The following is a 26,806-nucleotide window of genomic DNA, read 5'->3' on the forward strand; positions in this document are numbered from 1 at the left end:
AGGAAGCATAATTAAGTGGTAACGACGCTCCTCATTTATTTTCAGGAACATATTTTTCATAACATTTGCACGCACAAACGTATGCAAGAATCAGACGAATTCATGTATTCATCAACCTATTTCATCCAAGCACTCTTCTCCTTATGATGTTATAATATGACTAGAAAATTTAATAGTGTAAATAATTCATCCTACATTTATGCCAAATCTATCGTTTCTTGCTGTAGATTTGTTCATAATTGCTTCTTTTCCACAGATTTTGTAGAGTAAACCATGTCCCCTACAACACAGATCAATTGCTATAGTCATTAATCCAAAACTCAATCTACCAATGATGAACTGAGCTGTGACAAAATATGTATATTTGTATAATACATAAAAACATACATTCATTAAAAAATATTTTCATGCAATCATATTTATAATTACTCTAAAATTATTTTTACACTTACTATCATGTATATATTTATATATTTTGATATGACACTGTATAAATACATATAAAAATTCATATTTCTCAATTTCAAGGACAAGAAACAAAAGCATCCATGACATAATTTATTTAGTTTTGATATCATTCATGTCAGTTAGGTAACAAATTATAAATAGTTTATGTAGCACTCCTGCTTTGTATTTAGTAATCAGTTAATTATAAGTCAATAGCCCAGTACACATCGGCTTAAATATTATTTACACTTCAAAAGAATGTAGTAGACATCAACACATACCACTGCTAAGGGTTACATCCAGATGACTGTACTCTAGCTGAGTGATACATTGTTTTGAAGTAGTTTTCTTTTCTGTCTGAAAGATGAGAGCCATGCAAAAAATTTAATTTTAAAGCATATAAAACATACCTCAAAGTATCGATGCCATAGAACACAGCCATAGACGCAAAGAACTGAGACTAGAGACTGGCACAATAGCCACAAAAGGATATTTAATGCTTGTGTATGTTCAAATAACGCAGCACCATGTCTTATACATAACAATGCTTCTGTAACCATAATTGCACCATAGACCCAACACTGGGTCCCTACTCTACTACATGTTGGATCTGTTACATACATGTAGTATTGCCTAAAATTATATTCAAATATTATGCTTCTTTTGTAATAAATTATTGTAGTTGTAATAAAAGTTTACATACTTAAAACAGATATTGGTCATTTTATCATAACTTTTGCCTACCTAACTGAGGGTGCAACTATTACTCCAACTAATATTAATCTTGTTACAACAAATGGATGAGAGGGTGGAAATTCATATACATGTTTCAAGAAAAAAGTATTTAGCTCTGAAACCTGCCAGAATATGACCAATTGACACAGAGCAACAAATCTCATATATGTACAAGTTGGATCTAACCATCTAACAGCAGTCCAACTACCAGGAGTAAATTGCAGCATTGCTCTCTTCAATTTTCCAGTAGTGCTTTCAATGTCAAGGATGCTTACCCATTTGTATTCTCTCATCTCCAGGAGAGAACAAATTTTTAATCCAACCCAGATGCCTAAACCATTACATACAATAACATCAAGTATAAAAGCATCCCACCAACATTCCACAAAATTTGGTAATAAATGAGCAAATGCTATTTCTGTTACTTCCCACATAATACTAATGGCCCAAAGAATACCAAGATGGCGAATAAGAATTGCTTTAAAGGTCCATCCTAAGAAATGGGCTAATGCAAAAACATCTAAATGATTCCATATTTTTTCAAATGTAATTTCTGAACAATTAACACCATATTCTTTGTCCATGTCAATGTGAAATGATGCTAAACCAGGATCTATCCAAACAAATATCTTCCTAACTGTTTCATAATCTTGAAACAGCATAAACAATAGACCCATTAAATATAGTACACTACAGCCAAATACAAGTCTCCACACAACTGGATGCGGTCTTGTAAATGGTCCATTTGGAAATGTAAGTATTGATATTATTAGAAAAAAAAATATGATACAAAGTATTCCAGCCCAAATGTTATCCTCAACATTGGTAGTATTCCTGTGTTAAATTAATATTAATATTTAGGATTTGAAGTTCATATCATGCAAAAAATTCCAATATTTAATTACCTAGTGAATACGGAATATATTACAGCACCAATCGAAATGAGAAGCAGTGTAATGCTGTGCGGCTTATAAAAGAACTCGATCGAAATATCATCAACCGGTCTTTCATTAATATTTGGAAAACTATCTGTGCCATGTCGTAAATTGTACCCCTCGATGTTATCTGCGCTACTTCGACAATTCACAACTTTATTTTCATCATTTTTAACGAGTCTCTCTAAGAGACTGTCATCTACGGACTCCTCGTTAGTTGTCATTCTGATGAAATAATTATTCGTTTTAAACTCGTATCCTAATCATTTCACACGTTGTTTCACCACGTTTTCACCTTTCGTTTCTATGTACACTATCTCGTTATTGAGCACGCACGAAACAATGAATTAGATAAGAAAGTACTACAATAATTAGTTTTCGGTTACTTCCGGCTGCATGACTACGTTAAATAAAAAAGAATAGATTTAACCAATCATCTTGCTTGCGCGTCAGCTGATTGGAAACGAAAGTATTCCTTTGCAAACGAGCCTTTATATAGATATTACATCTGTACAGATGTCAGGACTTACTGTGAAGTAGGGTTGTTCTATCAGTTATTTCATTTTCTTATTAATATTTCTGTACATTTTTTTTTCGAAAAATTCTTATATTTCTAATAAAATATGGCAGATTATTTAGATGCTGAAGCTGAAGAAAGTGAGGTAGGTAATATAATGTAATATAATAAAGAAATTTGATTTCATATAACCTAAGGCTTTATGGTATAGGAGGAGGAAGAACTTGATATTAACGAAAGGAAAAAGCTTAAAAAATTAAAAGCTATGCATGACAGTGACGATGAAGATGATGAAGGTATGAAAAAATGATTAATACTACAAAGCAGTTTATTACTGTTTTTTTCTTGGTGTTTAATTTTAAAGTTATTTGAGAGTTCTAGAAAAAAAGTGTATTTCTTTAAACAATTACAGTGAAACATTGATATAATAATATGCAATATTAATAACAATAATATTAGTGTTCTTTAAAAAATTTTTTGTCTAAATATTACATATTCTTAATATTTAGAAGATGAAGGAGAAGTTCCAGGTCTTATTGATGATAATCCAATCGAAGATGACAATGATGGTGAAGATAGTGATGGATCTGATGATTCTAGAAAACGTAAAAAAAGTGATGATGAAGATTTTGATGATCGTTTAGAAGATGAAGATTATGACCTACTTGAAGAAAATTTAGGAGTTAAAGTTGAAAGGGTACATATACATATATATATCTAACATATGATACCTGTAATAAAAAATGACATGAATTCATATAAAAAAATTTTAATACAATTTTTTAATAACATTTAATTTTTCTAGAAACGTCGTTTTAAGCGTTTACGTAGAATACAAGATGAAGAATCAGAAGGAGAAGAAGAAAGAGAAGTAGATGATGAAAGAGATGCAATTGCTAATGAATTGTTTCAAGGGTCTGGAGAAGTAAGTTTTCAAATAAAATTTCTACTTAAATTGTTTAATAATTTATTAAATTAAAGATATTAATAAAATATTTATGTTTCTACATAGGAAGATGAAGAAAAAAGTGAAGTTAGCCATAGAGGTGAAATGGAAGGATTTGATGAGGATGAAAGTGAAGATGAAGATGATTTCATTGTGGATGGAGATGGAATACCTATAACTGAAAAAAGAAAAAAAAGAAAACCTATTTATTCAGATGCGTAAGGATTGTCTATGTTCTAAAAATCAAGTATCAAATTTTCATCCATACAATTAACTTAATTTTGTTATAGTGCTTTGCAAGAAGCTCAAGATATTTTTGGAATCGATTTTGATTATGACGAATTTGGAAAGTATGGCGAAGATGAATTTGAAGAGGAAGAAGAGGAAGAAGAGGATGAATACATTCATGACGAGATAGAAGACCGACCTAGACGATCAAAAAAACATTTTAAGAAAAAAGGCACGAGACAAAGTATTTTTGAAGTGTATGAACCTAGCGAACTTATACGCGGCCATTTTACTGACGTGGACAATGAGGTAATTATTAAAAATAATCTTAATTTATTATTAATGATTACGATTAATATTTGAGCTGTCGTAAATTGTATATTTCAGATTCGAACTACAGATGTTCCTGAGCGTATGCAGCTTCGTGCCTTTCCTATTACACCAACAGTAGAAGGTTCAGATGAATTAGATCTTGAGGCAGAATGGATATACAAACAAGCATTCTGTCAACCAACAATTTCAATACAAGATGCGAATCTAAATGAAGAAGCCAAAGAGAGAGCTAAAAAGGGTCCACAAACAGTCGGCAAAATTAAGAAAGCTTTAGATTTTATGCGGAACCAGAACTTCGAAGTTCCGTTTATTTCATTTTATAGAAAAGAATATGTTTCACCTGAGTTAAATATCAATGATTTATGGAAAATTTATAAATTCGATATAAAATGGTGTCAGCTCAAACAGAGAAAAGAAAACTTACTGAAATTATTTGAAAAAATGAGAAACTTTCAATTAGATAATATTATGAAGAATCCTGATGCTCCACTACCCGATAACGTACGACTTATTAAAGACGATGATATTGAACGACTTAAAAATGTTCAAACATTCGAAGAACTGAATGATATTTATCGACATTTCATGTTATATTATAATCAGGATGTATCAGCCATGCAAGAAGATGCACGCAAGAAAGAAAAAGAAGCAAGAAAGAAAGCTAATTTAGAGAAAAGAAAACAAAAAATTGCTGAAGCTGAAGAAAATGGGGAAAATCCTCCTGAAGAATCTGTCGATGTGGAGGAGGAAGAAGAAGTAGATGAATCATTAAAACAGCCAGTTAGGAAAGGTCCTTACTACATTTGTAGGAAAGCTGGTTTAGAAGGACTTGCTAAAAAATTTGGCCTTTCTCCTGAACATTTTGCTGAAAATCTTCGGGATAATTATCAACGTCACGAAGTAGATCAGGAACCAACAGAACCAACAGTAGTAGCAGGTGATTTTTGTTCAGCAATTTTTAAAACAAATGATGAGGTACTTAAAGCGGCACAATTAATGGTTGCAATTCAATTAGCGCATGAACCCCTAGTACGTAAATGTATTAGAGAAATGTATATGGAAAGAGCAAAACTATGTGTAAGACCAAATAAAAGAGGACTAAAGGAGATAGACGAAAGTCATGCCATTTATGGATTGAAATATCTTAAAGACAAGCCTGTACGAGATCTTGTTAGTGATCAATTTCTAAAATTAGTTATGGCAGAAGAAGATAAATTAGTTACACTTTCCTTCAGTGATATGATAGAAGGAAATACCAGCAATAATTATATCGATGAAATAAAGCAATTATATTACAGGGATGAATTTAGTAAAAGTGTACAAGATTGGAATACATTAAGAACTGGTAGTGTTGAAATAGCTTTGACTCGTATCATCATACCGCAATTAAAAAAGGAATTGCGATCTAATCTTTTATCGGAGGCAAAAGAATGTATCATGAAAGCTTGTTGCCGCAAAATGTATAATTGGATAAAGATTGCTCCATACACTTGCGAATTCCCTGAAGAAGATGATGAAGAATGGAATACTAGTAAAGGAATTCGCGTGATGGGTTTAGCTTATGTACCTGATCCATCTCAAGCTGCTTTTACTTGCATAGTTTCGCCAGATGGAGAATGTACCGATTACCTGAGATTACCGCATTTATTAAAGCGTAAAAATAGTTTTAGAGAAAATGAGAAAATGATGAAGGAGGCTGATTTACTAGCAATTAAAAATTTGATAGCCACTAAAAAGCCACATGTTGTGGTAGTAAGTGGCGAATCTAGAGAAGCATTAATGGTAGTATCTGATTTAAAAGAATGTATATCCAATCTTGTAGAAGAAGAACAATTTCCTACAATTCAAGTGGAAATATGTGATAATGAAGTTAATAAAGTTTATGCAAATAGTAATAGAGGTATAGCTGAATTTAGAGATTATCCAGAATTATTAAGACAAGCTATATCTTTAGCAAGAAGACTACAAGATCCTTTGCTAGAGTTTTCTCAATTATGTACTGTAGATGAAGAAATTTTGTGCCTTAAATATCATCCTTTGCAAGATCAACTTCCTAAAGATGATCTTATAGAAAATTTATATTTAGAATTTATAAATCGTATAAATGAAGTGGGAGTAGATTTAAACAGAGCAGTTCAACAGCCTTATACAGCAAATTTAGTACAATTTGTATGTGGCTTAGGTCCGCGGAAAGGACAAGCACTGATTAAAATTTTGAAGCAAACAAATCAGAGACTAGAAAATAGAACACAACTTATAACAGCATGTCATATGGGACCTAAAGTATTTGTTAACTGTGCTGGTTTTATTAAGATAGATACAAATAGTTTAGGGGACAGTACAGAGGCATATGTAGAAGTACTAGATGGTTCGCGTGTCCATCCAGAGACATATGAATGGGCTAGGAAAATGGCGGTAGATGCTTTAGAATATGACGATGAAGATGCAAATCCTGCTGGAGCTTTAGAAGAAATTCTTGAGTCACCAGAAAGATTAAAAGATTTAGATCTAGATGCATTTGCAGAGGAACTTGAAAGGCAGGGTTTTGGAAATAAGTGCATTACTCTTTACGATATAAGAGCCGAACTTAATTGTAGATACAAAGATCTTCGTATACCTTATCAGTCTTTAAATACAGAAAAAATATTTGATATTTTAAGTAAAGAAACCCCAGAAACTTTTTACGTCGGTAAATTAGTTCTAGCAACAGTTGTTGGTATAACTCGTAGAAAACCGCAAGGAGATCAATTAGATCAAGCAAACCCTGTTCGAAATGACGAAACTGGATTATGGCAATGTCCATTTTGTTTGAAAAATGATTTCCCAGAATTGTCTGAGGTATGGAACCATTTTGATGCTGGTGCATGTCCTGGAAAAGCAACTGGAATTCGTTTAAGATTGGATAATGGAATATCTGGCTATATTCATGTAAAAAATTTGTCGGATAAACACGTTGCTAACCCAGAAGAGAGAGTACGTGTCGGCCAAGTAATTCATTGTCGTATAACAAAGATCGAAGTAGAACGATTCAGTATTGAATGTACTAGTAAGACAAGCGATCTTAGTGATAAAAATCACGAATGGCGGTAATGTTTCAATAATCAATCGTACTTTACATTTATAATCATTTCTACAATTTTCTTAAATAATATTTTAAGTGTGTTATTTTTAGACCGCAACGGGATGTTTATTATGATACGGAGGCAGAAGAGAAAGATACAAAAACAGAAGAGGATGCTAAAAAAATACAGCAAAGACAAACTTATGTCAAACGTGTTATAATTCACCCCAGTTTCCATAATATAAGCTTTGCAGAAGTTGAAAAATTAATGCAAACTGTAAAACAAGGAGAAGCAGTAATACGACCTAGTAGTAAAGGAGCCGATCATTTAACTGTAACATGGAAAGTCACAGACAATATTTATCAACACATTGATGTAAGAGAGGAAGGCAAAGAAAATGCATTCTCTTTAGGTCGAAGCTTATGGATCGGCAACGAAGAATTCGAAGACTTAGATGAAATTATCGCAAGACATGTTAATCCGATGTCCGCATATGTTTTGGAACTTTTAGAGTTTAAATATTATAAACCAAATGTGGAAGGTATCAAAGATAAAGGAGAAGAAATTTTAAAAGAAGAGAAAAAACAAAATCCTGGTGGAATACCATATATTGTATCAGCAGCTAAAGTAACTACATTCAAAAACACCTAATATTTTCTAATGTTCCCAATTAAACTCACGTTTTCTTCTATGTTTCAGAACTACCCTGGAAAATTTTTACTCTCATATTTACCACGAACTCGTTGCCGTCATGAATATGTTACTGTAACACCTGATGGATTCCGATTCAGAGATCAAATGTTCAATAGAGTGAGCGATTTGTTTCGTTGGTTCAAGGAACATTTTAGAGATCCTATACCAGGTCAAAGTACACCTGGTACTCCGCATGGAGCTATGACTTCCAGAACACCATATAATGGTACACCAGGAGTAAATGGTAAGTTTTATATTATTAAAATATTGAAATACTATAATTTATTTCATTGTAATTACCTTTTTTTCTTTGATTTTCTAGAAGTAAATTCAGATACAATACAGAGAGTAGCACAGAATATGCCACATCATATGCTACATTCTCTCTCGAAAGTAGCAAATCAGACTCCACATCATTATCCACCATATACCCCAGGAGCTGCTAGTGTTAATAACTATGGAATGTATGGAAGTACACCATATACACCTTCTGGCCAAACACCATTTATGACCCCATATCATACACCACATCACACATCTCATCATACCCAAACACCGAATCACTCTCAAGGACCATTTTTACAACCAATTCCTCCTGCAATTAATTCAAATTCACATAGAACTGCAAGATCACATAGATCTGTCTCTAATGCTTCCAATGCAACAAATTGGACAAAAGCTGCAGAGGCATGGGCTCGATCAAAACAATCTACTTCAAAAGAATTGTATGTGTATCCATTTTTAATCATTGTTCAGTAATAGTTTAAACAATACAGTTTAAAAAATTACTTTTTTAATTTTAGTAATACTACACCAAGATATGATGAATCTAGAAAAACTCCACGGAATCAGGAAGTTCAAAATGAGAAAATAACTCCACGTAATAGAACTCCATCTGCTCGTACTCCATCTTACAAATCTCCTAGAGGAACTCCATTTACGAATTCTAGTCCCCGGAGTATGTCTCTAAGTGGAGATGGTACTCCTTTATATGATGAAAGTTGAGAAAATAATGTTTCACATGTAGCTAGGACACTTGGTCACCTGAAACTATTTTATTGAAACTACTTTATTGATAAATGAGAGTAAGTTGAAACATTGTGTATGATCTTTTTTGTTGCTAATTGGCATAAAACATTTTCTATGATATCAGGTATTTATTACAAGTACAAATTATACATCATTTCTAGAATTTTTCCTAGACTTTTGTTACGAATTTACGATAAACAGATAAAACAGAATATAACAGAATTGATTTAATGCTAATTTTATATATCAGTTTAGCAAAACGTTATACTTTATTGTAAAAATGTTCAGTTTCCTTTTTTTTACTTGTACGTAATATTTAAAATATTCTACCTCAGTGAAATTATATTTTCAAATAACCAATTACATACAACCTATATATGTTGCTCAATATAATATATTATTAACATTTAGTTCCACAAATCATGACATTCAAGTACACATACTGCCGTAATCAAGAGATATGCATAAGTTTTATTTGTATAACAATTGATTTGATATTAATGTATAATCTATACATATGCAATTTTGACATATATTTTACTAGAAAAAATTAGTAATATTAAACATTTACTAAGTAAAATGCCTTCTTTTTCAACCATTTATGAACTAATAATTTTATTTACAGATAGTATATCACTTAACTTTAATAATTTATTATAATTTTCCATTATATATGTCATAAAAATATATTTTCAACTTAATTAAACTTTGCAAAGCATGTTCAATACACATTAAAAAAAAAATAATAATATAAAAATATTTGTATTGAACATAAAAATAACTATGTACTTTTTTCTAAAAATTATGGTTATAGTTATGAAATAAAATATATGTAAAGTATATAGTCATATATTTTGCTGAATCATTTGTATAATCTGCATAATTCACTAGCCACTTTAAACAATTTAAATGAGTAACTAATTATTAAAAATTAATAAAACGAAATTTTGCGGGTTGGAGTAATAAGCGAAAGTAAAAGTAATAATGAATAGTTAAAATCTTAACGAATATATGAAGTCTTCTTGTAAAATCATCGAAACCAGTTATAACGACTCGACCATATTTGGAACAGATTTTTACGTTCTTATGGTCGCACAACGGTCACAACTTCCCACACATTGCTACGCACGTTGCTGGAGATGCAGACATATGATTCATCCAGAATGAATCTTTTTTGAACTGTGTGATCGTTTCTCAGTCGAAAATATAGACGCATGTATTTTTATAATGCTTCTACTACTACATATGAACCGCAGAAATATTTATGATATATTATATTTTAATTACAGAAATTGCACAAAATAAATTGCGATAATTACAAATATTTATATTTAGTTTAATAAAATATGTATCAAATTTTTTTGCTATATTATATATATAGTTAATAAATCCATACTTCGTAAATCCAATATTAAATATTATCGTATTACGTATTTAATAAATTATTTCTCGTAAACAAATGCTTTCTCACTGAGAGATACATACGTTAACAAAGTGTATAAGTTATGTAAAGACGTAATTTAATTGTAAATAAAACAAACACGGAAAAAAGCATTTACCTTCTTCAGATACGCTGTATTTACAATGATCATCTTCTAAACAATGAAAACGATGGTGTGAATACGTAGTAGAGGATTCGCGTGACACGTCCTGTTACAATTCAGCCAACGCTTCAAATTCAAACGAACCAATCTTGATGAACCGATCACTAAGCTTGACCAATGAGAACTCGCGAACATTCGAGCATTTTGACAAACTGTATGCATGTACCGTGCGTGTAGCCAAACGGTAACCAGTGTGAATCGTTGGAATATACAGGGATACTTGCATGTCGCAATAAAAGCAGCCAGCAAGTCCTGCGACCGTTCAGATCTCCTAGCATTATCGAGTGTGTGAGTGATAGTTTCTGTTGTAGGATCTACTTTTACTGTTTAATAGTTACTTTATTCTTCTGCTTAAAGGAAAACAGGTAAGTCAAATGTTTTTAATCTGTGATGAAGATTGCGTAGTGACAAAGGGACGCCACAATTACGAGCAAAGAGACGTCGCGTATTCGCGTTTATACTCGATCAGTGTTCAATACGAAACAAAGAGAATACCGTTGTTTTTGTACGGCAACCCTAATCGACATCTTCCGCATTCGATTTACAGCGTGACTGCAGTACGTTTTTCTGAACGCGATCATGCGTAGAAGTAATCGTAACTTCGACTTTCTGTGATTACATTTAAATAAATTTATTGCACTATTTATCTTAAAGTATAAAGAAAGATATTGAAAATTACTTTTCGTTAAGTCACTGACCATTAAGCTGAGGTAGATTTGACATATTTTCATGACACAGGTCACTGCATTATGCACAATTCTAAACAACTGCAAATACCGTTGAATTACTGCGTCTGTACACATAAATATAATAGATAAGTAAGATAAGATCTGACGTTTCTTTGAAAAGTTATTATATTTTTAAGTTATTAAAAAGAAAAAAATACCAGACTATTATAAAATACCATTTTTCAGTAATGAAAACTTTTCAATCCTTGACAACGTTAGTCGTAATGTATAAATAGCGTATAGTTTCCTTATATACCTTCTTTGTTTGAAATGAACTTCATATCGAGTTTTACAAAAACTGTGAAAATTGTGAAGCATCTATGATAATAAGTATATAGAAATAAGAGGAAAATATTTATTAAAAATTGTTCTTCCAATTTTTTATCAATTTTGTTTTTAAACTTGATTTGTAAACTTAAAGGTATTATTTTACAGTGACACAACTATACAACAATGGCTGCGGCTACCGAATCGCCTGTTAACGAATGTAAGTGATGAAATTTTAAGAAAAAATATTAACCAATTATTTTTTATAATAATTTTCACTATTAACAATACCGGCGTTCTGTATGATATTTAAATTTCAACAAAAATTTAATTACATATAACATATATATTATCTTTTTATATACAAAGTGACTTATCGTTTATTATTACTAATCCAGATCAATGATATAATTATTTTAAGGAAGTTTGTGATAAACGTGTTTTGTTAAATACATATTTCATATACGTATGATTATATAATTGTATCCAATCAGTTTATGCTAGTTAATGGTGTTACAATTACGATATTACGGTTCGGTACAGCTATATATTTATGAATATGACTTTCTTCGAATCATTGTTTCTGATGAACTTTCTGAATTGCAAGGAGTGAATGAACCGAAAATCTATATCGAATAAAGAAACTGTTTGCGGGTCACGCGTCAAGCGATTTTTGCATGTTTCAATAACAAAGTCAGCACGACAAAGGATCGTTAATTGGGAAGGCAATTTAGATGGCAGTAGGAACACACCCTAAGGCAGCGAAAAGTAGATAGTTGCCGAGAAGAGGTCAGAGCCCTCCATTGGCGTCCTCGGAGAAGTGCAGGCTGCACTTCGCCGTGGCAACTGCAGCTTGACTCAACTGCAGTGCTCGAACGCCTTTCAGTGGTTCTCAATCATTGGCAAATTTAATAAATTATGTTTCCTTCGATAAATATTATTACAAAATTTTTATATTTATAAATAGAATATTTATTTTATTTGTCACTGAGATATATCTTTTCTTATTTTTTTTTTTTTTTAATATGGTAACCTTTGAGACATCAGCCCAGGTGATAATTAAAAATTTTCTTGTAATTGTAGAGACGAAATTAATGAGCTTTTTGTAACCTTGTTCGGTCGGGGCCTGTGCACTTGAAGTACCTGATCTCTGACTCTAAAATCAATTTGGATTAAATGGAACATGAAAAGTAACGTGGAAGAATTGCATACCTCGTAAGATTATCTTTATATTTTGAAAATATTATTTACTTTCGACTTTAATCAAAATTAATGAACGTTTTGTATTTCTTGCAGAATGAAATATAATATAAGATATAATAAGGACATATCTATCTCATAGTTTGAGTACAGACTTTCTTGTCTAATCTATCTAATATATGTAATTCTTATTAGATTATTAGATTAGGTAGATATATCTATTATACATATCAAATAGACATGACAATGTTATGGCTATCGTCAGTTTCGCAATACGAATAATTATATGGAGAATGATTTTATTGATCTCTCATTACTAAGCTGTATTTAGTGTAACGGTGTCCATGTAAGTATTGTGTATCGATAAATAATGCCGTTTCACAATTGAACGCCGTCTCGACTACTAGCACACGACTTAAAACCTCGTCTCTCGCTCTTTTCACACCAACCTCTCTCGCCATGTCGAAGAATGAGATTCAAGTTCCTCTTGCACACGTGAAAGAGACCGGCTCGGTTAACTTTCGGCCGACTTTAAACAGCGTGCATACGGTGACATTGAAGTGCGTAGGTTAATCCGATTGTCTGGTGCAGCGTGCAAGATATATCGGATGAAATGTCCATAAGCATTTCCCCGCGGTGAAACTCGCTGAATTTCTTCCTACCTTAAAGGGCATGCAACGATAAACCATGTTTTAAAACGATGCACTTTTCTCGGCCGGACGATTCCCCCTACTACTTCTTTTTCTTTTCCTTTTTTTCGTTAACGCTTCTTTAGATCCAATTAAATGTAACGAGCGAGTGTAACTCATTAAATATCGTATGAGGTCAACATTCCACGGATTCTCGTTTTTTACTCGTCTGAATATTTTTTCTAACGTATTGCGATCCAATGGACATTATTTATTCGTCCAGCAATAGAGTACGTCTTTTTGGGCACGAAATTTCAAGACATACAGTAGTCTGTATAATCTGTTGTCAATTGTAGCGCATGACATTTAAATAGGGGGTACGAATATAAGAAAAAAGGTCTTCAGCAAATAGCAAGCATCGGTTTCGTGGTACTTCCATTAGAATACGTCACTCCGATTTCTGTGCAATTTACCACGGTTCGTGACCAGTGGAAAAAGGGGCGACTGCATTATTAACATCGCCTGTTCCCTCGTTCCAAGTTCTGAAAATATTCCACGATATCGATCCTCGTGTAGGAGATTCATTCACTTTACCGCGTATCCTTCGACTGTAATGCGTCACGGACATTGCAATTGTTCGATCGTTTTTGTCAAATGGAAAAGTTTATGGAACAACGATTGTCGTTTGTGTCCCACATTTCTGTCTTCGATTTCCTAGGGCATTGTTCTTCGCGTTTGCCAGCATGATTTTCTCAATTCGTGGCTCATGAAAGCGCCAACAACGATAATTAGAAAGGACTAAGAAAATGAATGCCATCCTCTGGTCGGTCGGATTTATCGATGAACAGGGGGTGTGTCCATAGAGAAAAAGGAGAAAGACAGTTTCGTAGAAAGGCAAGTAGAGCTACTGGGAAGAGCAAAAAATATTGATGGATCGTTCACTTAGAAATCAAGGAGGGACAATGGCTGAATTATTCCTAGCACGAAGCGAAGTCACGTTTCATGGATCGAAGAAGTATAACAATGATGTCGAAGTTGAAGTTTCTTTAGATGTCACGAAATTAAGAGGCTTTTGTATATTCCAAGGGTTCAAGTAAATTCGAGTACACGTGCTTAACACAGATACCGGAACAATCGAAACGAGGTTTCTCAGCACTCTCGAAGACCTCTTCGCGGTGCATACTGCAAAGTCGTCAGTTCGAAGATCGCATCCTCGGTGTCGCAACCAAGCAAGGGCAGGATCTAGCGGTAGGGCTTGATTTATAACGGACGTCGCGAAATAGGGCGTCTGTTATGTAAAATCTTAGTAACCTTCAGAATCGATAATCTGCGGAAAAACGGCCATCAACGCCAAGATATTTAGGTATTTTAAAACTAATTTTCATGCGATGTTACATTACTACTTAATTAAACGTTATTTTCTTTCATTCCCATTAGATGCAACTTTGAAAAGAAATGCATCGATTGAACTCTAAAACCGAGGCGAAGTATATAAGAAGCCATATCCACGATGGGGTAGACGTTTCAGCCACAATTAGATTGAATCATTCCAACATTCTAGATCACGATCTAATTCTAATTTGTAAATTCGCGAGAGTTAGAACGAACGATCGCGATTATACGTCTTGGTAAACTGCGGAATTTCGTAAAGATCGTGATAAGAAGATATCATCCATTGATCAGCGAGTTGCCGGTACGAGGTTGAGCCAAAGTATGCGGCTCGACGGTGGTTGGGGGTTGGACAGATGGTATTTTACGCCTCCACGTAGGCTTCCACACGTGCCTAGCGACCGGCAGCCGGGTCCACGATATAGGCATGTTAAGGCTGCTCGAGGTGGAGGTTGGAGGTTGGAGGTTAGTTGAGGTGGAAGGGTGGCTTGTCGTCGGGTAGGCTGCTCACTGTAGCGGGGGGGTGGTCTGCCGCGACTAGGGGCGCAAGAGGCGCCAGTGGATGGATATTGAGCGACGCCCGGGCGTCGTGGCGCACTGTGCGGTTCAGTCGCCCTCCAGCCACCGCCCCAGATACGAGTTCATCCGCTTCCGGCCACTTCTGCACTCCCTTCTTTCATTCTCGTAGTCGTTTGCTAAGCTTTTTAATTTCGCTAACTACGGAGTGCGGTTCGCAGATAACAGCGGGTAACCAAACGCTAGAAATATGCTGATCGGTCTTGTGCGCGACTCAGTGCGACAGTGCTTCTGTCACAGCTGCAAAGCACCCTTGGGCATCGTAGGTGAGTCTCTTATTCGACATTTTTTCATCTTACTGGGAAAAAAGATGCAACCGTTTTTCGTATTTTCTTTTTTCCCTTTTTTCCCCTGTGTTTCTGTGGTAGCTCGTGTGCGAGCTATGCGGATAATTAGGAGGCAAGGAGTCGATACCGCGGTGAATGACTCCTATGATCGAGGTGATCCGCTAAACTCGTGATCAAAGATTTCTTTTAATCTGATTTTATATGGTATCGTTGCGGTGTGGAATTTTCTCACCTTTCCTCGTGTTCCTATGTATCATTTTTAACGTAACAGAATTTACCTTTTTGTTAATTTTATGTACGTGTAAAATCTTTTCTTTCGTTCGTCCTATCAGTTGCACTCTTTCTCCTCAAGTTATTAACTGGTAAATTATCGAAACTTTTCTTCACCTTTTTTTTTCTTTTTCTTTTTAACAAAAATCGAACGTGTTATGTTCAAATAACTCCGACGAGTAGAGAAGAGAGTACATAAATCTCCTTAAATGTTGGTCTTTTAAAAACGCAGTTTTTGAACTTGATGTTCTACGTATTTTTACCGCAGTCAGCGGTGGTCGATATCACGTTGGTTTCGTATTATCCCAGGTACCTGCAGTTCGATCAATTTCTCTACCCTCTACCAATCGGTACTCATGGTGCACTCGTATATCACCGGTCCTGCTATCTACAACAAAATTTATTACGCCGGTATCCTCGCACTTCTGCATTTATTTCTTACGTAACTCGATTTCCCATGTGAAAATGGTTTATCAATCTTGGTTTATTATTCTTCCAAATTAAGCGTATATTTAAACCTATAACGAGGTTGGTAATTCGATCCAGTCGATATTTCCTGTTTTAACGCGTAAGTCGCGGTGATTTTCCGCAAGTACATAGAAAGATTACAGAAATAGTCGATACGCACGTGCTCCATGGGAAAGCCTGCACAAAACGATCGGGGTGCGGCCCAAGATGGCCACCCTTGGTAGTTGGCCGATAGTGAGGAGACGGTTGCATCGATTTTTCGATAATTAAAGCACGATCCATGTTTCCCTGGTCCCTACGGTAATACGGCACTCATTGATTCTCAATTTTCGAAGCGGGAGATAGAAGGGGCAATGCACCCTTCAAGAAGCCTAGCGGCAAAGGAAAGCCGCGGACCAAACAGCCGAAGAAAGTAAAGTTTATCAGTGAGTATACGCTGCTTTTTAACTAACGAGTCCTATCGCTGAGCCATTGACTTTCACGTTTCACCGGCATCTTGGTATTCGATCGTTTGGTCGCGTTCCATTTAATTGCATCGTTTGACTTTTACACGGGAACCGTTTGAAGTCGATGATGTGGAAGGAAAAGAGTCAGAGATCATGGTAAAATATCCTCGTTATCTCGAATTATTTCATTGGTCGTTGGATAGTATTTTACCGGTTAAAAATTGGACAAGCTTCCCGATCGATTATTAGTAAATTGTACCCGCTACAAGGTGCGTTGAACTCGACACGGACGGTCGCCAATATGTCGCCGGTGAATTATAAATCGAAGGCGGCGAATGTCGAAGAACGCTCCGGCGTATGGTGTACATAGGGTGGCCGCTGAAAGGTGCGTGTGCCGACGCTAGACGTCGCGGCGCCTAGAGACAATCGTCCCGTGGGCTGATCGATCTTTCCTTCTCGCGTCTCTGAGTCATACTTCCGTAACTGCTTCGTGTACTTCGAAGCTAAGCCGAGATGGATGGATCGAGAAATCTTCCGCTAAAGTGGATTGTGTCTCGCCGGCCTGGCAGACTGGATGTTTTTAATTGCACCTTGCTCGTGATGGGGGACGCGTAAAATAATGAATGAATCATGAGGGTTTACTATGGACGTTACGCGTATGCAGATTTCGGTTACATCACGAATGGTGATAATTAATTTGTTAATTAATTATCGTGCAATTAATTGATCCGATGGACATTAATTGTTCAGTTTCTTCTGTATTTGTTAAACGACAAGTTTTGTTTTTAATAAATAAGAACAAATATTAACGGTAATTGCTACAACGGTAACTGTTGTTTCTCCTGGTGTTAATATATGCATTAATTCACTGCACTGTTACATTTTTTTTTTTTTTTTTTTTTTTTTTTTAATTACATCACGCGTAATGAACGTAATTAATATTCAATTACATGTAATTAACGCGTTGGAATTATTAATATTTTTACCGTTTTGTTTATTAATGCATCCGTAGCAACTGAGATTCGATGCCAGGAGAAATCCAAGGGTGGTTTGTGCTATGAGGTAATTTTGGCAGAGCCAACAGTACCGAAGAGAGCACCGTCACCCCCACAGACAAGTCCGACTCAACAAATCGCTATCGAAGACAAGCTTCGAGCAGCCGAGAAGAGAAGACTTTCTTTAGAAGCTCAGAAGCTTGCAGTTCTTGCCGCTGAACTTAGCAAAATTGAAGAGGCATCTCGCAAAAAGGATGAACTTAGTGCCGCTTTCATCGCCGCGACCCGCGAATCTTTAGACGCTAAGATGAATAATACAGAGGAGAAGAGAGAAGCTCATATTGCAGAATTAAGGAACAAGCTGAAAGAGCACGTTAGTTCAACTCTTTCTTTACATATATATTTTTGTTACACCAACGTTATTATTTTTGTTTTATATTTTGTATTGTAGTTTGAAAGTGTGGAGAAAACGCGCTTGAGTCTTGAACAACAGACTCGAGAAGTTCGTTGTGCCGTTGAAGAGAAACTGAAATCTGCTGCTGCTCAACGCGATGAGAATATTAAGAGGATGCTGATTCGCCTTAAAGAACATGTCAGTGATTAGGATTATTGATAAAAGGACTTTAAATCCATTCAAGGTCTTTTAATCGTATCTTTTTATTTTCAGGAAGAACAAGTAGCCCGTGTGCGTCAAGGAATGACCGAGCGCGTGCAGCAACTTGAATCCCAGATTCAAGGCAAATTGGTTCAAGCTCACGAACGTCGTCAGAATATCGAGCGTGAACAGAAAGAAAAGCTACGCAATCATGTAAGTTAGATGCGTTACTCGTTATTTCGTTCTTGGTATTAGTTTTATGGGTTTCTTGTTTGATTATTTTGGCCACTATTAGGAAGGATTTCTCGCTTCTGTAGAAGTAACATCTGGTTTGGTTCAGTTTTGAAAACGACGATTATGCAGGAGTCTAGTTTTCTGAACTTGGTCTTTTTATTAGTGGAAATCCTTTCTTACACATTGTCAACAATGTTACCCAATAAGGGAATTTGCAATGGTCGTTTAGAACACTGTGAAGATAGCAAAAGTGCGTCAGATGGCGGATGAGTGCGCCACAAGAGAACTTCTGGTGAAAAAGTTCGAAATTCACAAGAGGGTTTCTACTGCGGAGCAGAACCGACAGCGAGAGATTCAACGTCGTGTGCAGGCTATTCGCCAGCATGTAATTTGGGCCTGTTTTCTGTTGATTCGATATTTTTATTGTTTCTCAACCCCTTATCAACATCTTGATATTGGCTTCTTTATCCGTTTCGCTGATTGAGTTCCGGTATTATGCGGAGCTGACAAATAGACGAGTGAGGCTGTTTCACTCCCAACGCGTATCTTCACTTTGTCTTATGCCGTAGCACGCTATTCTCATATTCTAGTAAGATTAGTAACAAGATTTTATTATTAAAGAAATGATGAAACAAGAACCGATAAATTCCAATGGCCAATACCAAATATTCGTATGAAAAGAGATGGGAATACGCCATTCTAGTTCTAGCTATTAACTAGGATCGTCAATTTGTCAGCTCCGCATTGTAAGAATTCTGTGACTTCAGTAGGATGCGGTTATTCTTAGAACTTTTTATAAATTTTAATCGTGCTTCGCTATATTATGTTGCAGAAAATCTTCCTTATAGGGATTCAGTTAAATTATGTATAATTATATGTCTAATTTTGTTATCATTTCCTTTTCAGCATGATCCTGCATTTATGAGTTACACCTCATAGATGTTAGCTTAATATCAAGTTTAGCATGATACATTTCAACATTTTATTTTAGTATAGTTAAATTATATAAATTTGCAGTTTAAAATATCATGTCTTTCTTCTTGTTCTAAAGGGAAGGCGTGGGGAAATGGTAAGACAGAATAAAGCAGCTTTGTGTGAGCAATCTATCCTGCCGACTGAAGAAGAAACTGCCAGCTCTGGGTAAACATAACATCATTCTCGATTGCGATCCTCGTTAAAATACCTTTTCATCGTTACAAAATCGAGGAAAGAGAAGAGCGGGACTTGACTACAGGCTTGCAGAGTCATTCGCTGAATAGATCATCGGAGTTACGTGTTTAAACTTTGAAATAAACTAAGGGGTCGCTCACGCTGTGCTTTACAGGACTCCATTACGCTTTGTGCCATTTTCGTTCGCTGGAAGAAAATTAAGGAACTTATGCAAGCGATTTAATAGTAACTGGAGAGATTTGCAATTTTAACGATTTTATTTTATTACAGAGGATGGGGGATTAGATATCCAGTTAGATAAAGTATTCCAAATAATTCAAAGAATCGTTTATATTATGAAAAATTAACCGATTTTTTCATCTCACTTTCTACTTCTGCAAAAAATACCACTCCATTTGTCTAATTACATACACTTTTTTTTATTTTAAGTGTACACGAATACACGTATTAACCTCGGTTGAAAAATATGGCGTGTAAAATATTTTCAGTTATGATGTGCCTACCACTTATACAATTGTGGATCTTCTAAAAGGTGGCATTAAAAATATCTTATATGTTTGTGGTTGATTGTGTATGTCGGAATAACTAATATTTTATCATTTTTATAATGCTTGTCTCAGTATATTTTCTTCTTTTAATGGCTATGGTGTTGTTTACTTAATTACCCTGTTAGGAAACTGCTTTGTTCAAATTTGAAATCAAAAAACATAACGATTAAGGTATTCAAATGATTAAAATTTTTTATTTCTGTTAAGTATTTTTTTACCTTTCATTTTTTTTTCTTACATAGCTTTTGGTGTTCTGTTCATTAAAGGTTTGCTTTTACTCATAGAATAATGATAGAATACTATCGCTACAATTAAATTTTAAGTGGTAATTGCGACCATATGTGTGTACGCATACCATATATAATAATTATATGTGTATGGTATGTGCCGACATGTAAGCACACTTATAATATATATAATAGTGCTTTATACTAGGCTTGGAAACTTTAAAACCATTTAGTACTCGATCATTGTAATATTACTGCGCTAACTCAATAAGAACATTCACAAAATATGTAGTCTAATTGAATATGATAATATGATGCTTCTGTGATGACTTAATTATTTGTCAAAATGTGTAGTGTTTAAGTGAGAGTGTGAGAGAGAGAAAGGAGAGAGAGACATTTGATTCCTCTACGCCCGTATGGATACCGTGGCTGGGGGCCTTAATTTTGTTCGTATTATATATCATCGCTGGAAGTATTTATAGGTGTAACAAATACCATACCGGGGCAAAGTTTTCACAAAAACTTTCCTTCTCGTAATAAAATAAGCAGCTAATGGTTCCTCGGCCTTCTTAGATATTCGTACATATATATATATGTGTGTGTGTGTATATATATGTATATATATATATATACACATAAAGAGAGAGAGAGATACCATAAACGGGAGGAAACTTTTAGCTTTGGTCACGGTATCGTTACAAAATAAAAGGGTAAAATAAAAATATGTCGCAGTGATACTGCATCCGACACCCTACAATTTTAGATATTGAAACTACGCAGAAAATTTTTACAAGCGGCTACTGCAAAAGTGCTAATGCCAGAAAAAGTAAATTAATTAAAAAAGAGATTGAAAGGTAAAAAGACAACAGAACTTTTACGTCGATGAATATGCAACTGAAACCTATATTGCCAAGTGTTGTGGTTAATTCGTCAAGTGTAGTAATATCAAGAAAAGAGACAAATGATTTCTTTTTTCTTGCGATTATGACAAGTGGCGAATAACGTCTATTTTTGCATAATTGTTGTAATCTTTTGCAAAATTATTATAAATGTATTTCGTAAAATTATTACATAGATGCCCCACGTATGTACTATGCGGTGTTGATAAGTTGGCGAGTCTAATAGATTGGCTAGAATAGAGTATCCCCACCTTCTTCACATGCTGTTTGGTATTGGTCGATTTCGTCACTAATACAGTAGAATTAGATAATGGAGAAGGGGTAGACACGTTGCGAGATCGTATGAAAAGCATCATCGGCGTATTTGTTTCAGAATTTATCGTTTTTTGTTCCATAATTTCTTCAATAATAATATGCCACTGCCAATTATACTACAATGTCAATGTGTGCTACTGTGTGAGAAGTGAGGATAGGCGGAGTAAGTGAAATATCGAGGTGGGAATTACTCGAAAAAGCAAGCAAGTTCGAATAATCGAACAAATCCGAGTACTCGAAAAAAGCAAATAGCTCGAAAATTCGAGTAGTTCGCATTGATTCGAGTTGTTCAAATTGTTTTGACTGACTTGAATTCTCGATTTTTCGAACTACTCGATTTTTTCGCTCGATTTTTGCGTGTACTCGATTCAGATCGGAAGGTGAATTTCGGTTCAAATATTCAACTACTCGAATATTTGAGTATCCTCGCATTGTTCAACAACGTTCTTACAATAATACCGCCTTATTCACCAACTTAACAGTTTCGCGTAGTATGTTATGATTGTCCTCGATTTGCGTTATGATATATAAGATATATATATATTTTTACGCGATGGTATATATGTATATTATATATATATATATATTTATATATAATATATATAATATGGTTACTACAATGTACGTATGGTTTCTTGTGAGCTTTGGTAATTGTCTTATAGTGGAGTTACAGAAGCAAATCAATTCTTGCAAAACCATTATTGCAAAATAAATTTCTATTGGAACAAAAATTTTTTAGGTCTTTTAATGTATAATTTTATTTTAGAAAACTTTGTAGTTTTATAGATGCGTTTTAATTAAAATATTTAACTTTTTGAAACATGCTGATTTGGCGCCTTAATTTTATTGCTCGTGATTCAAAACTTACCGATTGTCGGTAAAGCAGATCATCTCGAAATCGTGTCAGTGCTATTCAATTTGTTATAGATCAAAGGGCCCTGTTCATTGTCAAAAAATATATGACATTTTTATACTGCTAATTTTGCTTTTTATATTGATATTAAATATTAAAAAGCATAGTGCAAGATATTATGTGAAGATAGTTTTCTTTATAATCTTCTTATAGCCTTCTAATTTTAGAGTTAAATAATCCAAGTGTAAGGAAAACATAGATACGTCACCAAGATCCACGTGACGTCACAGGTTGTCGAATGGCCGAAAGCCAAAGGCTAAACGAAACGACGAGGCAGGCTTTATAGTCGAGTAGGTAGAGGGCAAATGGCTGCCGTGCGGGTGAATAATAATGCGTAGCCAGTGTAAGTCAAGTGATAAAAATCGTGATAAAGTGCGTGTACGATGTTACTGAAGGGCCGATTATCGGAGAAGAAGAACCGGAGGCATCATGGGAAAAACACCAAAGCCACAGCCGGTAAGTGGATAGATTGGTACGCCAGGAAATTTGCGAAATGGTTCGCCTGCCAGTCGACGAGATAGCCCTGCTGCGTTCTCGGTCCCTCTAATCGTTTTCCACGGTATCAACACAACATGGCCGAACATGTGAAGATTAATTACGTGGTTTTAGCTTATGTCTAGTGAATAACTATAAACTAAATTCTAAACAAGAGTGTATTCAATTTAAATTATAATTCTACTTGGACGTCAAAATTCATTGAAATTCTGCTTTGAGACATTACAATGTTCAAATAAATATCTTCTGGACTAAGAACATTTTCCGTATTATGTTTATGAAATTTAATCACAATGCGTGATTACAGTGATGTCAGTTATCAAGGTTATGCATAAAAGCGTGCACACTTTAAAAATTGTGTTCTTATAGTTTACTACAAAGAGATAGCGACTGATATTTTATGGTAATGCATTAAATTAAACAATTACGCGATTAAGGTAGAATGCTGTGGTTCCATACATTATCGTCAAGGATAAAACACGCTACAGAGCATCTAGTGAGGTTATGCTCTTTTCAATATGGATGCCTCATGCGTTTGCATGTACAAATGCATTTCGTTCTTGTGTATTAGTAAACATGATTCACGATTGCTTATGATACATTCGATATCAGTTGGTTTTCTATTACTAGATTTTGGAATAAATTAACTAATGGAATACAATAAAAAGAGTTCTCGTGTAAATTCAAATTATATTTGAGGATGATTATATACATCAAATGTGTACGCGATTATCAATGAATCTGAACTTCGTCCCTTCATTTGACATGCACTGTTGTTGACGATGACAATGTCGTCGCTATCACTTAACATTGGTTATTTTCTCCGCTCGGATAAAACACCATCCCTTCATAGAATGTTATCACATTAGAGTTTGTCAGGCATTGGCCTTTTCGCATTAACTGCGTAGCTGCTGTCATGTTAGATCAGTTACAATTTGAATCAATATTTTTTCACGAGAAATTATATTTTCTTTCGCATAAAATCAATTATTATATCACATCCATATTTTAAATTAAGCAAGTTCCCAGGTATCTCAATCAGTATATTCGTGAACTAATTAAAATTTAGTTGCGTGAAGTCACTAGGAAGAATGCACCATGAAATAACTATTATATAGATACGCAACCATGTTAAGTTATTAACACCTTGCATATGTGTTCCTAAAATACCAATACATTGTCTAGTTTCGTTTTGACATAACGCAACATTATTATGCGTACGATCAAAAGTTGCTTTCACTTTTCTTTAAAATGCACATATAACGTTTTCGAGTTTGCCAGTATCGAATGCAATTTGTATCGCGATTGATCTCTCTGAATACAGTTTTTAAGGATATCTACAATCGTACAAGGATAAAATTTACAAATTTTTGGCTCGACATTTCGTTACCGATAATCAATCGAACATAACCCCTAATCACGAAACATTTCAAGACGAATTCGTTTCGCGCACGTCACACGGATGGTGCGTGTTAGTGAAACCGTGAAAATGCATTCTTAGCACGCTGTGATAAGAATAGAGCAAGGAAGATAGAGTAAGATAACAAATAGAGGAGAAGTATGTACATGTTCGTACGTAATCGGCGTTCTTGTGTGTGTGCACGAGTGTATGCGCGCATACCGTCAGTATGCTGTATGGAAACATACATCCAATAGTCGCACACAAGGATAATTGTGTAAGTGCACGTGTTACCATGACGATAAAGACGCGGATCGATGTTTTTAACCCGGCGGAACGCATCAAGTTGATTTCGCGTCCGATACCTTGCGATATTTCTGTCTTCGTATTGCGCTTTTCCGTTCCTTACCGTGCCATATGCCTACAAACTTGATCGATCGAGCTCACGGTATGCAGTTTTTTCAACGACAGAATTGGAAAGCGTGAGAAACCGTTTCTTTGTTATCAAATGTGCGTTGAAACTATTTTTTCTACCAAAATTTACATTTTCTTTTCCTTCATGCAGCCAAGTTTAAAGTTTAAAAATAACGATTGATACCGTTTCGCCTAATAGTATTTTATTTGTATCTTTCATTTAGATAACGTTTTCAATAGTCGTAGATAAATTTATAATTTAAACCTTTAAGTTTATTATCAACGACATAAATAACCAACATAGTATCAGTAAAAAGAACGAATTCGTTATTCTTTCTTTTCATGAATCACTCGATTTTTTCCCTTTTTTCTTTTCCTTTTTTAATCTCGGTTGCGACGGTGCCAAGAAAAGTACGAAATACGAAAACGAATGGTGTCGTTAATTTAAGTTAGAATAAAGACCGTTCACATAGAGCTCGTGATAAGAACACTAATTGTCATTCATATTTGTTAGCGATGCTTGACGAGCCACGTGGCTCCTCACGGTTTTGAAATATATTTTTTCTTTTTCGAATAATTACGGTCGTCTGTTTATTCTTCTGAATGTAGATTATTCTCTCGTTTGATTCTCCTTCTCCCTCTCTCTCTCCCTCTATCTCTCGAAAATTCTGCGGTTCTCGAACGATAATAATTTTAACGATTGTCTGTAGCATCTAAAGGCTCATTTATCCAGATATCATGTTCTTAAAAGTCTCCTAATTTTGCGACAATTTAGCTTAGTTAAAATTGTTTGGTCATTGACCAACTTCATGGTCTAGCTGTAGTATTTTTTCTTCTTATTCCATTCTGATATGATAGCGATACCATGATATCGGCTTCATAGAGTTACATAAACCTCGTCCAGCGTGAAGTTGTATCTCGCAACAGTCGAATAAATGCCACTATAGTTGCCCACGTATCACAGTCAGGTATCTTCGAATCGGATAACGGTATACAAGTGGCCAAATTATGTGGGACTAGTTTCGTGTTCCTATGAGCTTCACGTTGCGTTTACCGATAAAAGCATCGACTTCGTGAATTCGATTACAAGAGGTACACTATGCTTGTTTCGTTGTATTGAACATTGTCGTCGAATACGATAGAGATCATGTTTTACGAGATAAAGAATAGGATAATTATCCGCGAATCTCTGAAGTATCCTCGACGATAGAGTTCCAAAGATACGGAGTACCGATTAGGGCATTACATTACGGTACTAATAATGGCAAACTTGGCAACTCATGATACGATAAACAATATAAAATCCATGGCAATAATGAATGAACGAGGATTAACGCGAATGCTACATCGTGCTATATTATGCGTGAATATATTTCGTTCGTATCGTTGAGTACAAAGCTAAACCTCGATTGCTTCATCATCGTATGCATACCTCGGTGCCACTACGAGTGTTACGATATTGTTATTAATACGGCACGCAAGGGAATTAATTAATGGACATTGAACGGGAAAGAAAATAAATCAATTGAGCCCTTATCGAAATTGTCCAAAGTTCTACGAACGCATGGCTTCGGTGTACGCGTTTAATTGATGGCAACGAACGAGCCACGGCTAGCGCAGTGAATCTAAACGAGCGTTTTAATACCGATGCAGAGCCATTCGAATAATAATCGTTTTATCGATTCGTATTGACGCAGAGGCTTGCATACTTTCCGTGCTGTAGCAAGCATCGTGCTGCTTTCCATCGCGCGAAAAATTTCTGCTTCCAATAAGGCGAAAGCTAAAACGAACACGATGGTCATTTTTATTCCTC

General features: G+C 34.9%; 4 protein-coding genes across 10 annotated transcripts in view; 3 read left to right on the forward strand and 1 right to left on the reverse strand.

Moving 5' to 3' along the window:
• Positions 1-188: 188 nt before the first annotated feature.
• On the reverse strand, positions 189-2,452 carry l(3)77CDf (phosphatidylserine synthase 1 homolog l(3)77CDf). Of its 3 annotated transcripts, none has more exons than XM_017906459.1 (5): positions 2,088-2,452; positions 1,192-2,016; positions 858-1,080; positions 729-765; positions 196-280 (listed from the first exon to the last, which is right to left on the reverse strand). In XM_017906459.1, the coding sequence occupies exons 1-5, from the start codon at positions 2,339-2,341 to the stop codon at positions 234-236; spliced, it is 1,386 nt and encodes a 461-aa protein (XP_017761948.1). In that variant the 5' UTR covers positions 2,342-2,452; the 3' UTR covers positions 196-233. The 3 variants fall into 3 exon arrangements, with proteins under 3 accessions (XP_017761949.1, XP_017761948.1, XP_017761947.1); XM_017906458.1 differs by having other exon boundaries at positions 729-804; XM_017906460.1 differs by lacking the exon at positions 729-765 and having other exon boundaries at positions 189-280.
• A 223-nt stretch (positions 2,453-2,675) lies between these two features.
• LOC108552071 (transcription elongation factor SPT6) lies at positions 2,676-8,935 on the forward strand. Its single transcript, XM_017906470.1, has 11 exons — positions 2,676-2,779; positions 2,846-2,930; positions 3,144-3,331; positions 3,440-3,559; positions 3,647-3,798; positions 3,871-4,117; positions 4,196-7,227; positions 7,314-7,830; positions 7,903-8,140; positions 8,219-8,621; positions 8,700-8,935. Exons 1-11 carry the CDS (start codon positions 2,741-2,743, stop codon positions 8,899-8,901), a joined length of 5,223 nt encoding a protein of 1,740 aa, XP_017761959.1. The 5' UTR covers positions 2,676-2,740; the 3' UTR covers positions 8,902-8,935.
• A 1,879-nt stretch (positions 8,936-10,814) lies between these two features.
• Positions 10,815-20,292, forward strand: stai (stathmin). 3 transcript variants are annotated; one of them, XM_017906429.1, is made up of 7 exons: positions 10,815-10,894; positions 11,693-11,744; positions 17,802-18,157; positions 18,236-18,376; positions 18,452-18,592; positions 18,843-18,998; positions 19,665-20,292. In XM_017906429.1, exons 2-7 carry the CDS (start codon positions 11,711-11,713, stop codon positions 19,755-19,757), a joined length of 921 nt encoding a protein of 306 aa, XP_017761918.1. In that variant the 5' UTR covers positions 10,815-10,894; positions 11,693-11,710; the 3' UTR covers positions 19,758-20,292. The 3 variants fall into 3 exon arrangements, with proteins under 3 accessions (XP_017761918.1, XP_017761917.1, XP_017761919.1); XM_017906428.1 differs by lacking the exons at positions 10,815-10,894; positions 11,693-11,744 and adding exons at positions 15,146-15,584; positions 16,679-16,768; XM_017906430.1 differs by lacking the exons at positions 10,815-10,894; positions 11,693-11,744; positions 18,843-18,998 and adding exons at positions 15,148-15,584; positions 16,679-16,768.
• A 2,693-nt stretch (positions 20,293-22,985) lies between these two features.
• Positions 22,986-26,806, forward strand: part of NFAT (nuclear factor of activated T cells 3) — a 50,851-nt gene continuing 47,030 nt past the window's right edge. For 2 of the 3 annotated variants that reach the window (XM_017906448.1, XM_017906451.1), the window contains exon 1: positions 22,986-23,141. In XM_017906448.1, coding sequence (XP_017761937.1) covers positions 23,069-23,141 — 73 coding nt within the window. In that variant the 5' untranslated portion in view covers positions 22,986-23,068. The remainder of the gene's footprint in view (positions 23,142-26,806) is intronic. The other variant, XM_017906450.1, reaches the window with a different exon arrangement.

Source organism: Eufriesea mexicana, unplaced genomic scaffold, assembly GCF_001483705.2.
Source record: "Eufriesea mexicana isolate 0111107269 unplaced genomic scaffold, ASM148370v2 scaffold5394, whole genome shotgun sequence".
NCBI lineage: Eukaryota > Metazoa > Arthropoda > Insecta > Hymenoptera > Apidae > Eufriesea > Eufriesea mexicana.

Coding starts and splice junctions, on each gene's coding strand:
- LOC108552071 (XM_017906470.1), top strand. CDS start 2,741: ATGGCAGATTATTTAGATGCTGAAGCTGAAGAAAGTGAG. Junction 3,332..3,439: donor TAGGAGTTAAAGTTGAAAGG/GTACATATACAT, acceptor TAATTTTTCTAG/AAACGTCGTTTTAAGCGTTT. Junction 4,118..4,195: donor TTACTGACGTGGACAATGAG/GTAATTATTAAA, acceptor TGTATATTTCAG/ATTCGAACTACAGATGTTCC.
- stai (XM_017906428.1), top strand. CDS start 15,509: ATGCTGATCGGTCTTGTGCGCGACTCAGTGCGACAGTGCTTCTGTCAC. Junction 15,585..16,678: donor AGCACCCTTGGGCATCGTAG/GTGAGTCTCTTA, acceptor CAATTTTCGAAG/CGGGAGATAGAAGGGGCAAT. Junction 18,999..19,664: donor TGCAGGCTATTCGCCAGCAT/GTAATTTGGGCC, acceptor CTTGTTCTAAAG/GGAAGGCGTGGGGAAATGGT.